This window comes from Opisthocomus hoazin, chromosome 7 (genome assembly GCF_030867145.1).
Source record: "Opisthocomus hoazin isolate bOpiHoa1 chromosome 7, bOpiHoa1.hap1, whole genome shotgun sequence".
NCBI lineage: Eukaryota > Metazoa > Chordata > Aves > Opisthocomiformes > Opisthocomidae > Opisthocomus > Opisthocomus hoazin.
The window spans coordinates 5,537,706-5,553,205 of record NC_134420.1 but is presented as its reverse complement, the minus strand read 5'-3'; the positions used below and the strand labels follow the sequence as shown (position 1 = coordinate 5,553,205).

Sequence of the window (15,500 nt, the reverse complement as noted above, 5' to 3'; positions counted from 1 at the left end):
CCGACGCGCGGAGCGGCTCCGCCCGCTGCCCAGGCGCGGCCCCGACGCCCCCGCAGCGGGGGCTCCCCGCCCGCCCGCCGTGACGCGCGGCCCCCCCCGGGCCTCGCCAGCGCCGCCGCCCGGCCACGCCGCGGAGCGGGATGTGGAGGGGGGGGCCCCGCTTCTCCCCCGAAAGGCGAATTCCCCTTCGCCGCCCCCTCCTCGCTCCCGGCAGAAGGACAATCGGAAGCGACCCTCGTTAGCTGTGTATCCTTGGTAATAATTTATATCTGGTATTCATAAGCAAATAAAGTTCTGCCGTGCGATACGGTGGTCTGTACCCTTCTCCAGGCTTCTTGCGTGTCCTTGCTCAAGCCATTTAACTGCTCTCTCTTTCATACCTCTACAGCTGTTTTAAAAACACGCCTTCGAACCTTTCTTCCGTCCAGCGTTTAATTTCTCTCCATCCTTGGCAAGAAACAGACACCACCTGCATGGGTTATACTCCCCGGTGGAACACCTGATTTCAGTTTGAAGAACATCAGCCCCAGACCAAGTTCCCACCCCACTGAACAGGGACAGAGCGAGATTCCCAGCCGATCGAGCTTTGCCACCCTTCAAGCCAAGCCATTTAGGCCGTGAAGCCGGAGGATCCTCCTCACTGCCACCTCCCCTCATCACGCTGGGGTTTGGTTCTGCACCACGTAAATTCCAGCCATCTTACTTGTGAAATAATAAACCGTACATTTGGATAAAGTTAGGATGAAGCAAAAAAAAAAAAAGCATGTCCATCTTCGGGGGCAGTTGCATTTCCACACCTTTACCTTAGCAAGAGCAATTAGTTACTTAATTAGTAAGATGTATTGAGAACAGCTGTTCCTGGCTGCAAGCAAGGTCATGCAATGTGCTCCAGGAACTCTCTGGGGTGGTCCTTCCAAAAGCATCTCAGTCATTTATCTCCAGTGTACCAAAAGAGCTTTTTTCTCAAATCTAACTTTGTATCTTCTCACTTTTGTTGAAGGTGCCGTGTTACTGGCACCGCTCTTACCCATGGGGCACGGGCAGAAGTGTACACGTAGTATAGGAGCGCACGTGTGTACACAGAGATTCGTGTCATATAACCATAGCAACAAGAAAGAGGCAATAGTACATCAGCAGGTGAAGACGCATCCTTCTATCCCATCCTGATCAAATCATCTTTCTGCAGAGTATTTACCCTCTGATTTAAGAGGAGATTTCTTGCTGAGATATAGACCTATATATCCAATTCCTGTTAGCTTGGCTGTGTTGGTGCTTATCTGGTAGTAAAACCAGGGTCTAGGTACACACAAAACTGAATCTAATTCAATTCAAGTCTTCCAGTTTCCAATTGGTGGAGAGTCTTTAGTGAAACTGGTCACAGACAGACTCTCAAACAGCCCGGTTATTAGCTTAACCTAAATCCGGATTAGACGCCATTTAAAAAAATTACTGTGGGGACATACAAAAATTTGTACTGAGTTACCGGCTCTAAAGCGCGGCTTCAAACACATCCTGGACTATCTCATGGATAAAGGACATCCGAATCATTCCTGACTTGTTCCTCTGTGATCAGAAACATCCGAAGAGCCCACAGGTACTGCAAGAAGTAACACAAGCGGCTTGGTAGGAAGCACTCTGAACAGAGCTGGTCCCACCACTGTGGGTCTCATAGTCCAGCTCAGTGCCCAAACGATCGCACGATGGGAGAGCGTTAGCAATCTTACAGGCATTTGCAACTCTTTGTAGTGGAAAAGGATAGGACAAACGGATGGACAGAAAAAAAACCACATTCTCCCAGCCAACACTATTCTTACACCTCCTCTAATGGCAACAAATCATCTGCCTTTGTCACTGAAAAATCTGATATTCTGATGTGATCTTGTTGGAAGCATAAATAGCTGAAAGGCACGACATTCAAATTAGAACTGTGTTCCTGAACATTCATAGCAATTAAAAAAACAAAATCTGGTGGCACTTTTGCAAGAGTGAAGTGTTAGCCCTGGCAAGCTAGATGGATTTCAGCTCAGATCGTATTCCCGTGAAAGCTTGTTCTTGCACTCTCCGTTGGACATTGAATGCTTCTTGATTTTGACCTAAATCACTGTGATGTTGCTAACTGTGTGGTGTTAAACCGTTAGTCCTGTCAGCCACGAAGCTTGTGGCGTTCTGTTGTTTGACAAAGTATTGCTGACTAGGCCCAGTATCTCTCAGAGCAGTTGTAAGGTTGTCTGCATGCCTTGGATGCAAGGTAATTAAAAGTGCTAAGTATTTCTTTAAGCGTATCGGAATACGTGGACTCAGCCGCCAGCCGAACTGCAATCGCTGGAAAACAACAGTGCTTCCACCTGGAAAAAACCCACCTTGTAGTTCATGGGATAGAAAATCTCCTCGTTTCACAAATAAAGCTCACATCCCTCGAAAGCCTGGCTCTGCAGGGACGCCTGCGATCTGTACGGGCAAAGTTTCCTCTGCAGCCGGTGGAGGGCAAGAAATAACTACAGCACTTACACCAAAACACTAAGAGTAGATGTAAAGGGAGGGGGGAATGCTAGATGCCATACCTGTCCTACCAACTGATTAATGGTTGTGAAGGACTAGGTAATCAGTCCAACAGGCTGGAAGTATCCACGTTCAGGTTTATAACTACATAAACAGCTAACAAATGCATCAGGATGAGGCCTTGCAAAGAGAAATAATTCGTCTACTTCTGTACTCAGCCGTGGAGCAATACCTACTGCTTTTTTTTAATTAATTCCCAAACACATGGTTAGCTAATGCTTGAAGACTGCAAAGTCTAAATTAAACTTTATACTGATTAATCTATTAGGTTAGTGTAAGATCTGCCCTGCAGACCTCACCCTGATCATAGGAATTTCAGTACCTGAGAGAGTGAAATTATTTCAAATGAAGCATGTCCGCTAGCACTACAACAGAAGACTTAGACTTGCCTATCTTCTAGTCGGCTAAGTAATGTACACCGGTTTGAAGCGTGGGCTGGGTGAATCCATGCAACCAAGTTAAAAGGACATGGATTTTTATTTGTTTCCATAAGTTTAAAGATTTAAAGCATTAGTGCCTAATGGTGACAGCAAAGGACTGTCTCTTACTCCCCAAATCAATGAGTTGTATCATTGACTCGCGTTAGTTGACTCCAGAGATTGACAGATTCCATGTGCCTCAGTTTTTCCTCCTGAAAAGGGGACCAATGACACTTACCTGCCTCTTAGGTCTCTTATGATGCTCGCTGTCAACTTCGGACTTCTCCAAGATGAAATCTGCCTTCTACGCGCAAAGAATTACTGTAGTCTCCCACCATTAGGTCCTGCCATCTCCGTCATCTGCACATTCACATCCCAGAGAAACGCAGGTTTACAGACAGAACAAAGTACTTTTGGGGGGGGGAACTGATAACCAGAACTGCTGAAACAGTCCTGCCACATAGCTGCTGAGCTGTCTTCAGGATTGGGCCCTCACCTGGAATTACCATCGCACTCCTGGCACCATGCTCGTACCTCTCGTGTTACCACGTTTGATGGCACACTGTGATCAGACATCGTACTTCAGCTACCGTGTCGGGGAAAGCTTATCAAAAGCTCGCGTCTGCCAGCAGTGAAACGCCTTGGATCAGCACCAGTTCCGTAGCGGGGCTGCTGGGAAGGGAAGAATCTGCGTACCACATCAGTATGGTGGCACATTGCCCTCACCACACCGCAGGAATTCAGCGTTAAACAAGAGGTACAATAGCAGCAGGAGCAGTGTCCTTACACCTTCTTTCTTCGCTTGCTCTTCTCTTACACCTCTCATTTGCACCTCCAGTAGGTATGAACCTCTATTGCTTTTAACAGTTCAACAGCCTTTGGGATGATTGAACTGATAGGTCAAGCAGGATTTAAGCAAATCCAGGTGGCCCTCTGATGAGCACTCCATTGTTCCACAAGCTACAGAGCACTCAAATAGTTAAGAATCCACCCATTTAATTGATACTTGTTTCTGCAGCTGTGCAATATCTCCATTTCCCAAGAGGGCTGTTTCCAGTTGCTGCTCAAGGTTTCTAACAATCAAATGGATCAATTCTGCAGATACCTTCAGGCTGTGTGTTAAGTAAGAATGATGTTTGTGGCGTGTGTTGGGTGGGGAAGGAGGTAGTGGAAAAAGAGACATTTCATTCACCAGAAAAATGTCGACATATTTTCTGTTTTAAACACTGGACATTTATTTAGAGACTTTAGAGCCCATACATTATAGAATAATTTTAATTTATCACATCCAAATATAATAGGCAAATATATAATACAATAAATTGCATTTGTACACATAAATACAAAATTTGAGGTAGGGCCTCAAGAATAATGATTTTTAAAATAAATAACATATAGCATTGTAATATGCACTACATGAGATATATATGATGCATCCTTTGTAACATAATATATTTTCTCCACATATAGCTAATGAAAAATTATAATGACCTGGTTAGGGTACAAATCTTTATCCATAGGCAGCAGTACCCCATAGAATGCCTGTAAATATATATATATATATTTATATATGACATTACGCAAGTAATTAAGATTTAACCCATCAGCGATGGGTCCGTAATAAAGTGCCATAGGACACAGGGCGCAAATTCTCAGCTGGTGTAAATTGTCCCACCTCCAAACAAAGCTGTGACAATTTATACCAGCTAAGCATCTACCTTACAAGGTAATACTACAGAATATAAATGACAGATAACAACACGTTTTAGTCGATCTCTAATTTTCCTAACAATGGAAGATAGCTGTAAGGCAAATGGTTACCTGAAGATGTATTTAAACACTATGGGCAAATAATAATATTGCAAGCAATAAGGTCCAGCCCGGTTCTCACATTGTGTTAAACCCACCAGGAAAACCTTCTCTCTTTGGCGACAGTCTGCCTGACGGTGACAAGGGCAGAAACCCCAAATACCCCTGCCCTCCCGCCTCGAGTCATTAACCTGAGTCCCTCGGGAGTATCAAGCTCTGACCATTTTACAGATATCTTCTGTGCACACCATGTAATGACAAACTAAGGAACAAGCGTCTCTTACAACAGCGTTACTAGCAAAACAGAGAAGCTTTCTGGGATGCCGCTTGCCGAAGCTCTTCAGCCTGCAACCCACAATCCCTACAAGTCTCTCGGACAGCAAGTAGAAGTGGAGCTGCAGAATAAGAAACCAATAGGAAACCAACGTCTGCCATAAATAAGCATTGGCTTTAACACAGGCAACAAGAAATCATACTATCCATCCAACGGGACATATATTCCAAAAGTTGAAATGTATTTAAAATAAATCAGGCGCTGGAATTTCATGGTAAGAGATAGCCACACAGTGTATCAGAAGCAATGATCTTCAGTGCTGAGGCACATCTAATGCGGTCAGTGGAGCAGAACCTAATCAAAAGACTACTTTGACCTAATTGAAACATCATATTAAGACAATCCAAGTCTTTCTCAATTAAAGGTCATTTTGTTAAACCCTTCTTTTGGAAACAAAGTGCTGCCATGTCTAGCTGAAACACAGGTTTTGAACATTGCATATTAAGAACACTAGGAAGACCCCAAAGAATTGGAAGATGGCAAGCATCTGCACTAGGTATAATTTTTAATGCATACAATAATGCAACTCAGCTCATACTGAAATTCAATTTCATTCCAAAGAAAAAATATGCAACAAAAATAATTTCACCAAATTTGGATATTTTTTACTCACAAGATAGATAGATCTGCAAGTACCTACATCACATTTCTACTAATATGGCTTTTTCCCCTCCTTTTGTTTTTTTTAAAGATCTTTACTGGTATTTAATCAGTTACTAAATTTATTTTTAGAAAATTATCAAAGTACATGCAAACTTTTCCTAGAACATGGTAAATGAAGTGCATTCCCAAACTTTCAAGGTTACTTCTCATTTAAAGAAGACACTGCTGGTTAATTTAATCTCAACATCCAGATTTGGCCAGTAAAATACTTTAAAAAAAGTCTGATGTCAAAAAACAATCTGCTTTTAACATACAGTGTAAACTTCATCTCTTCTGTGATTTTTGTGTGCTTTTCTCCCCCCTCTCCAAATGTTTTTGCAAGCCTAGTAATGGAGGTCAAAGCTGAAGACAAATCTCAGATAGAACACAATCACCTGTTTTCAGAGTTTCAAAGTCAAGCATAATCCTGTGCTAATGACTTAGCAGGCACAGGAACAACATCTAAATTAAAAGCAAGCAGATTAATTACATAAATCATGGAGACCAGTTCCATTTTTCATATGCATTTTGGTTCAGTAATCCAAGCCAAAGAAAAGATATCATAAACTAGCAGTATTCCTTCAAGTTATATCTCTTTTATAGTTAAGGTAGACAGTAACTGACATCCTTACACCGAGGTAATTTTATTGCAATTAGTGAATCCCAGTTGCAATGCATGTCCTGAGACAAGGTGGTAAGTGAAAGGATTCAGAACTGTTTAAGCTATTTGAGTGTGTTTTCTTTTTTAAAAGAGGAACAAATCTATGGTGTTTTGTTTTGTTTTTTAATCACAGTAGTAGTGAAGAGAAACTGGCCTGGACTCCAAAAATCAAACCAGGCTGCTAGGAAATTCTGGTAGAGAGAGGCCTAAAGCTATTTATCCTGACAGAACTACCAAATTGGCACTTGAGGTGCCGACTTAGGTTCCTTTCTTCACCCAGCGAAGGCCCCTCAGCCCCACATAGGCGTGGGGGCCAAATTTCCAGCTCATCTTTCTAGACCTTCATTACATCAAAGAGAGCGTGGCTTCTCAAACCTGCCTCTGCCAGGAAAATAAAAGCCAGAAGTAAGACCAGCAAGCCCCATATTAAAATAGCAGGTGAAGCTGAAACAAGGGGCCCCAGCCTTAAGGCAGAGAAGCTCCCAGAAGGGTCCCGTCTTGCTGCCGTGCGAGAACAGGGACCGACAGAGCCCGTGGCGTGGAGAGTCAGGGGCCAGCACAAAATGTTGCAAATTCTGCCCTCGCTTCGCTCAGGGACGATGGTGCTTTTCTTGTCCGGCATGCGGATTAAAGGTCTCCAGCAGTGCCTAGAACTGGCAACACTAATTGCCCCGTGAAAGAGGAAGTTCAGCAAAATGATTAATATATTTAATATACATATATATATACACACACACAGAGACAGAGAAAATAAGGTAACAATTTGTGGAAGTGTTACGATAAGGTTTAGTTTTTGTTTTCTGTTCTCCAACGGGATGAAACGACACGTCTACTGATCTACGGATAGACATTAACTGAAGATTTACCTGAGACCCTGTAACATGAAGACAGACAGACAAAAGAATGGGATAGAAACAGTCCCCTGCAAGGAAAGAACAGTTACTGGCTACTACAGTAGTCTGTGTGGGGAGGGAAAAAAACAGCTAAACTACTCTAAGCTCACCATCTCTACATTGATTGATAAGATATTTATAGGGACATAAAACATCACTAGTACACGCTACATGAACACTGATCACTGTTAAAAAATATCATATATGTATGTATAAGATATAACAAGATAGTAAAGGTTACAGTTTCGCCAATTATTGAAGATATATTTTTCTCCCTCATTCTAGTGCATTTACAATAAATCGGGCTAATTTTCTATTCAGGTAAATAAATGTACTCTTAAAAAGCTCTATTTTTACTCTGCCCAATAGGTAACAAAACTATTTAAGTCTAGCAATCATATCGCCACTTATATCTGATTTCTAAAATGTAATGATTTAGAATGTCCTATTGATATGCAACGTTATAAGGGCCATCTACTAAACTGTCCTCTCCCCCCAACCCTTGCATTTTGTGTATCTAATGTTGCATCTGTGTGGATGACTGCAGTGGTCAATTGTTGTGGGTTTTGAGGGTTTCTATTTAATGAAAATATTTTCAATGAAAAAAAAAATCACTTCTATGTATATTTCAGAGAGAGTACTGCTTCGAAGAAATTACGTGCTATACATAATATATAGAGAAGTGGGGTTCTGCTATTTCCCCACTGGTTGAAAGAGAAGAATATATCATCTACAGGTTGAAAATGTTTATAGGAGGATGAATGGGGAGTCACAAAGTTGAACAGCACATCTAACTTCTAATAACTGTTGTCAGGTGGTAATTAGACTACACTTACCACTGTAAGAATACAAAGTTAGGCACAAATTATATGATGGCTTCTTGAGGAGATACTGTAAACAAAAGCTGAGAAACAAAGAAAACTATGTTCAGAGTACTGGAGTGAAGTGAGTAAAACCATAGCTGCACCTGGTGTGGAGCAAGGTTTCAGACACTTCCTAAAACTGAGGCATTTTTAAATGAAATTACAGATATCAAATTATCAAAGAGAAACATATGACAGTACTTTAAACAGTGATGCCCATACACCTCAGCCTGGCACCCTTTCCAAACCCCTTCTAGACTCAAAAGCAGTTTAATCGCAATTTCAAATGATTAGTTCTTTCCATTTTGCTTTCATTTTTCTACTTGAAAAGATCAAATGGATTATTGTGTTTCTGTTCTCATCCCACATACTGCTTCCCGGCGTGCCACAGAATCACAGAATCACAGTGCCGTTTAAAGGGTCTCCGCTTGCTTAAATAACAAGCCCTCAAAGTCAGCATAAATCATGAAAGAAGTGTGCAGACGCAATGGGTCAAGGTCTGCTGTCAGTATAGAAAAAGCAACCCCGCTTACTGCGAGAGCCTGATGCTGGATTTATACCAGGACCGCACGAGATCCATTTCTTTGCTCACTTCCATCCCATCTGAGCACTGAACTTCCCTTTGATTATGCTGGTAACAAAATCCTAGCCCCATCATGGCTACCTGTTACAAGGATGCTTGTCTGAAATGGGTCAAATTCTGCACGTAATTTCCTTAAAACTGTTGCGTTTTATTTATTCCTACATCACCTGACAAAGCCTGGTACATCACCTGCTGCACAACATGCTTTCACTGTTTCGCCAGGTACCGAACAGATCATGGGCATCACCTGCTCCTGGAAGCGGTCTAGCTAGGTCTTCCCTATGCATGCAACAGTAAGTCCTACTTCCCTAAGCAACCACTTTCAGGCACTGGGGAAAAGAAAAGGAGAAACGGTGGGGGAAAAAATGGGAGGGGAAAAAAAAAAATCAGAAAAGGCTGACAATGTTATTGCCGCCTACACAGTATTTATTAGCATTGGGTCCCCAGTTCTATATCCTTCACTGGCAGTTTAAGTCCCAGGGAAGAGGTTCCCAGTGGATCAATCATATTCATGTAACGTTCACCGCGGTGCTTGGCCAAAAACGGACCCCAGTCAGGCTGTGGAGAGCATACCAACTTGAGTCGCTGCAATGTGGGGGAGAGAAAAGAGAGTCTCATTTGAAGTTACGAAGCTGAATTACAATGCAGAAGAAATGAGGATAGGCTCATTGAAGATTATTGATGATGGCCCTGCAATGCTCCACTGCTCGGTGTTTGTTTTGCACAAAGTTTGCAAGATTAATAGAGGATAAAGTGCCCAGATTTTAATTATACATTCTCCCCTGCACCGTATGAGGGGAGCTCAGAACCACTGCTACAGATTGCGAAGCTCACTTTCTGAAGGACATGTGCACAATTATTTAGCCCAATGGTCTAAGCAGTGGGTAACTGCATTAGAATAATTGGATTTCTGTTTAGCATATTTCCCAAAAGTATACAAATGACCATAAAGAAATATATTGCTATGAATGAACAAAGATTTTAATTTTGAGATGACAAAATGTTTCCTTTCTATCTGCAGGAAAAAAGAAAGAGAAGAACATTAACCTAGCAAACAACCAAAATCTTCTAATCTTTCTGCCGATTTCTTTATTGAATACATAATTTGATTGGTGCATTTACAGATAAAAAGGAAAGAAAACATATTTCTGATGACTTAAGAGGGAACAATTATATGTTTATTACCTAATAAAGTGAATCAGACCTCTATATCCGTTATTTTAATCTCTGCTTAATTACCAGCTTGAAACTCTTGCCTCCCAAATCAACCATAATAATTTTATGCAGCAGACTTGGTATTCAGCAAATACCAGGCTACGGCTGAAATACCTTCAGCAAAAGCCCCTTCAAAACAGATCCAACTTTTTGGTGTTTCTTTGGGTGCACTACTAGAGGGACAGTAAGGAGAGGACCCTATTTTTGCAGCAATATACACGTAGTACACATATCAGTTAGAAGATTTGAAGCAGAACAATTTGTCTCCGTGAGAGAAACTTAGAAACAAGTAAATCTAATTCCACATTAGCTCATTTCCAGTAGGAGCAGTTGCCTCTTGACCTACTCACTCCAACGTGCACTACGCGTTGAGGGCTGAAGGGTCCTTTAGACAAGTGGCCTCGTTGCCCAGTGCCAACCGTGTACTTGGATGCTCTCCCTAGGGTGTCCCACCACTTCATACTAAACTCCTCTGCTCTATGTGAAGCAGAAAGGCATGGTCTTCTCCCTTAGGCATGCGTAGTGTGGCGTATTGAGAGACCAAAAAGATTATTCTCTTTTAGTACTTTTTCTCTCCTTTGGTTTTTTTGAGGCGTATAACAGCCCCGATGGGTTTTGCGGGAGAGCCGAACTGCAAAAGCGGCTTTGCAAAGGGGAGGCGAGTGCCTGTTCCTCATCCCGAGGAGGGAGCAGCACAAGCAGCATGCAGCGACGAGAGGGCACAACTGAGCAAGCCTCAAAGGCCAAAAGTAAGATCATAGAACTTCTTCAGCAGACAAGGCGAAGGCAATGAAGGGATGAAATGCCGACATGAGAAAGACATCGCTGTACCGCACTCTGCACAGAACGGAGGAGCTAGCGGGATGGGAACAGCCAGGGAGCGGCGGTGGTGGCAGCCGGGGTGGCAGGCGGGGCTGGGACACAGAGAAGGGGAGCAGAAGGGGAGTGCCACGTTCCTGAAGTGGTGGGGGGAAGCGGCAGGAATCTGATTTGCAAAATGAACAAAAGCAGCATAAAAGCAAAGTGCCAGCAGGCATTTTTTTAAGCCCAGGTGTCAGAAAGGATCAGCTTATTCAAGAAAAATAAAGAGAAGAAGCAGGGGAGAAGAAAAAAAAGATTGCCAGCTAAGTTTTATGACGAGTAGTTTGAGCTGTAGAGCATGAGGTGTTTCTCATATGTCTTATTCCTGGACTCCATCAAGTGGCACAACCTCCTGGAGCGCATCCCAGATGACCCAGGTACCCGAGCGCCCCGCGCTCTGCCAACGGGTGACTCCTGATTGACGTCTCCTAGCACTGACCGTGAGGCTCGCTGCAACATGACGCGCACCAGCGCCTGATGCGTCCTACATCTACACGCTGCCTTTGCAAAAAGGCCAACAAAGCTAGGAGGGCAACTTTCTCTCAGTAACACGGTACCGGGGCTTATGAAATTTCTAGCTCCTCCTAGTTCTCATAAAAGCAATCACTGAACAATTTTGGAGCTTTTTTTTTTTTTGAGGAACAGGGAACAGAACGTCCGCATTGAAGTCAACAGAGCACCTCTCTGCAACACAATAACTAACAGTAAGGAATCTTAGCACTATTAGACATTCAATATCACAAAAATCAATGTAAAATAAAACAGGAAACCTCCTGTGACCATATTTTTAAGCAGCAAAAAAGACAGAAGAATTACCTCGATAAATTTGCCTGGGGCTAGATGCATTTTTATCACAAACATAACTGGGATCCAGATAACTGAGCAGGCCAGCATCAGCCATCCAAGCACCATGGACCAGCCTGGATAGTGGTAAGCTCCATAAGTCATCGGTTCCCATTGGTAAAAACTGAAGCAAAGAATAAACTGGAAACAAGGAAGGAAAACAATATGTTTGAATAAGCCAAACAAGCCTGCTGTGCAACAAATGGTAGGTATCCACACACAGAGTTGGTGCATATGGAACACAGATAAAAGTACGTACACCTAAGGCAGGGCGCTTCCACAAGCTGTAAATAAACAGGTCAGAGTCTGAATCTAATGAGTTTCATGGAAAGCTTTCAAAATCCCACAAAAATCACTGTATTTGTGCCAGAAGAACTGAAATTAGAATCTTGCCCCGAGAGTAACATGCTTTATTACATGGTCTATTGGCAGTTTTACCTAATGTGATTATGCTAAGTTACTCCATTTCGCTTACTGTATGAATAGCAATACATCTGCTTACATTTGTGCATAATTCAGTAACTTTTGGGAAATGCCTGTGCTTGCAATAATTGCACACAGAAGATTTATAGCTGCATAACTAGGTGAAGGCACGTATAAAAATGATCAGTTTTATTTCCAGACATGTAGAGTAATTGAAAGTCTAATATTAGACTATCCAAATGTATCAAATATTAGCTTTACAGAGGCAATAATAGAAAAGAACGTATTGCTTGGTTTTGCATTGCCCGTTTCCCGTTGCGTAAAAATTGAATTACAACTGCTCAGTGTCAATCTGTTTCTCACCGTAAATTCACTAACTATTACGTTTGGAGGGAACAACAACAGAACATGCAAGTTTGAACTGACCTCGTTCGCTTTCCAAATTTGCTTTCCTTAAAAGACAACATAATTTCCTATTGCCTAGTTGTGATTACTGGCAGCAGCTAAGAGTGCAAGTCTGATCAGTAAAAGAACCGAGAAATTTGCAGAGAAGCCTTACAATTCCCTTCAGAAGTGTAACAAGGGGTCCCAGGCAGCATCTTGAAAACAGCCATTGGAAGAAAAGAAGACATAAGAAACCATGTGCACGTGCCCTCATTTTTAGCAAAGCCCTCAAGAGAAAAAAAAATATATTACCGTTTATGTTATCCTAATACTACCGATTAAACTGGGCTATGTCTTCATACTTTTAAAAATGGATTTACAACTACACCTATATATTGTCACAATCAAAGCACAGCTGCCGCTGCACAGGTAAGACAGATCTACCTGGGTTTTGCTGAAGTACAGTATTGCTGTGCGCAAATACAATCAGCAAAGGAGATCTACGTGGAAAGGCAGAGTATCTTCACCATGCCCCTTAGGGAAATTGTTCTCATTGTAGAAAGTTTCTTTTCCTCATGACTCGGGGTTTTGCTGAGCTCACCAAAACTCATGAGTCTCTTCACACTTGCATTCCTGTCTGCAAAAGCTAAACCTTTTGAGTTTAAAAAAAAAAACAAAAAACAACCACCTCATTCCTGAATTAACAATATAGAAAAGAAGTTATTGTCTCTAGCCAGAGCCTTTTTTTCTCCCCCAGAAATAAAAATATTTACCAACATTTACACTGCCCCAAAGAACAGCACAAATAGGGACTTCCCAGCGTGGAAGCCAAAATAGAACTTCTCTGGCAGGAGTGACTGCGAGGGACGACAGAGTCACCATGCTGCTGCTTCGCCCCACCCAGCTGACACCATCCTCACTGTTTCAGAACGCGTGTCTTTTCAGAAATTCGAGTAACTTTTCGTATCTTGTACCTAGAAATGTATAGATACTTCTGGGAACTATTTAGCACTGCTGGGAAATGACGAGTTTTTAAAATTCCGTGCAGATCGTGACAATCTTGCTCTACCTGTGGCCCAGGCCTGAGGAATTTCAGGCCAAAGAATGTGCTCTCAGATGTAAAACACCGGTGGGAAAAGGCTCGGTGGTTTTGTGCTGGCTTATCCAGCTGAAGGCTGTCGAAGTGGCTGAAAGAACGATCTCATTCTCGTGCCAAAACATGACAAGCAATTAAAAAGGGTATCTGTGCTTGGCTTAAAATGTAAATGAAACGTTGTGTTGGGGGGCCGGATGGCAAACGCAGGTGTAGTTATGGCGTGTTGACTCCTGGACTTGACAAAAAACGCGTAGCGATGGTAAAACCGAGGACACGCCACCTTTTAGATTACACAGGGATCTAAATTTGAAGTAAAGCGTCACTTCAGGTCTTGGGGTGGAAATAAAAAATTAAGTTAAAAAGAGAAATAACCGAAAAAAACCCCAAAATTCAAAGCAGCCCTTCCTGCAGGTGTCCAGCCCCGCTGCCCACGCGCGGCTGGGGCGGGGCGGGGCCGGGCGGGGGGCGGGGCCGAGCGCCGCCAGCCGCAGTCGCACAGCGCCACCTGCCGGGGCTGCGCTGCCCGGGAGCGGGCGGGGAGGGGAACGCTGCGGGTCCGGGGCTGCTCCGAGCCTCCCCCCGCCGCTCCGGAGCCTGCAGGCTTGGGGGGAAACAGCCCCCTCCCTCTGTGCTCTTTCCTTCCTTTTTTGATTTTTAGAAAACGTGAAGGGATTCGCCTCTGCTCTCGAGAACGGAACTAGCTCGGCCTTGGCACAAATCTCTCCATCTTCGCGGCTACAACGCTGTCGCTCAAATCTCCGCGTCAGCCGTTCCAAAGCGTGTCTCTGCGGTTGGTTTATGACTCAGGAAAATGGTTATTCCCTTGCTCAGCCTGAGAACAGACGAGAGGATGGCATAATTTCCTCTCCCCCTCCATGTGTACAGATACATTCGTATATTTTACACACACACGTATATATTGCACACACATAAGTATACAATAACCATAAAAGCTGGTATGCAAGGGCATGCCATACCCGCATTTTGCACAGAGAGGGAAAGGCCACCGTGGCAGCATGTGCAGACTCGCCCTCCTTCGCTACCAAAAATACCATTCCTTATGCTTGGTTCTGCCTGCTACAGGCACACAAGCACACACGTGCGCGTGTGTCTAGGTGTCTGCATCGAGGATCTAACGACTACTGCTCAGGAACATGAATGACAAAGAAACAACAACAAAACTCTTTGGAGAAGACATGGAAAAAAATTTTTGCTTACTGTTAAAATAGTTGGGGTCACAAACGCCCAGCAGACTCTCCAGAATTTACTTGGCTGGAATCCAATCATCATCTCTATGTCTTCACAAAATCTCTGCAATCCTGGAAACAGCAAATGTAAATGCAATTAGGTGTGAAAGGAACCAGCTGCAGTTTGCGACGCAGCTCTTGTGATCTCCCCCGTGTCTGATTACAGGAACAAGCTCTGACTTGCCAGTTGAAAACTTCAGCGAAGGATCTAACCAGACAGTAAAAAAACGAGACTATTACGGTGGGAACCACTCTAATAAAATATTTACTTTCTAAGGATTAAAGCAAAACTGAGCTTTTATGTAGAGATTAGGTGTTCGGTATGGTTCGGGTTAAAGCATTAATAGTTAGCTGCAATTATGCATATACTCATTATAGTTCACTGTGAAGATGAACCTTATTAATACCTGTATACCTGTTTCAGCGTAGACAATATCTGAGCTTCTCTCTACATACCGCATGACTGGGGTATGACTATGTCACTTAGCATTGAAACTGATAATGTCCTGTTCTTTTTTGACATATAAGCAATACTTAGATTTACTAGAGAGCACCTGTAAACATTTTAAATTATACTCAATGTTGTTCGAACAAACAGATCGACTGACATGTTAATTCCTCAGATTACTGCATTGATTGCATCCATAAAGTTACGTGAGTTCATAAAA

The 15,500-nt window shown here is 42.9% G+C and overlaps 1 protein-coding gene across 1 annotated transcript in view; it reads right to left on the bottom strand.

Moving 5' to 3' along the window:
- Positions 1 to 9,192: 9,192 nt before the first annotated feature.
- The window catches only part of SLC6A5 (solute carrier family 6 member 5), a 28,160-nt gene continuing 21,852 nt past the window's right edge, over positions 9,193 to 15,500 (bottom strand). Inside the window, exons 11-13 of the mRNA XM_075425460.1 lie at positions 14,804 to 14,904; positions 11,656 to 11,823; positions 9,193 to 9,348 (exon numbers count right to left, since the gene is read on the bottom strand). Of these exons, the coding sequence (XP_075281575.1) occupies positions 9,193 to 9,348; positions 11,656 to 11,823; positions 14,804 to 14,904 (425 nt within the window). The remainder of the gene's footprint in view (positions 9,349 to 11,655; positions 11,824 to 14,803; positions 14,905 to 15,500) is intronic.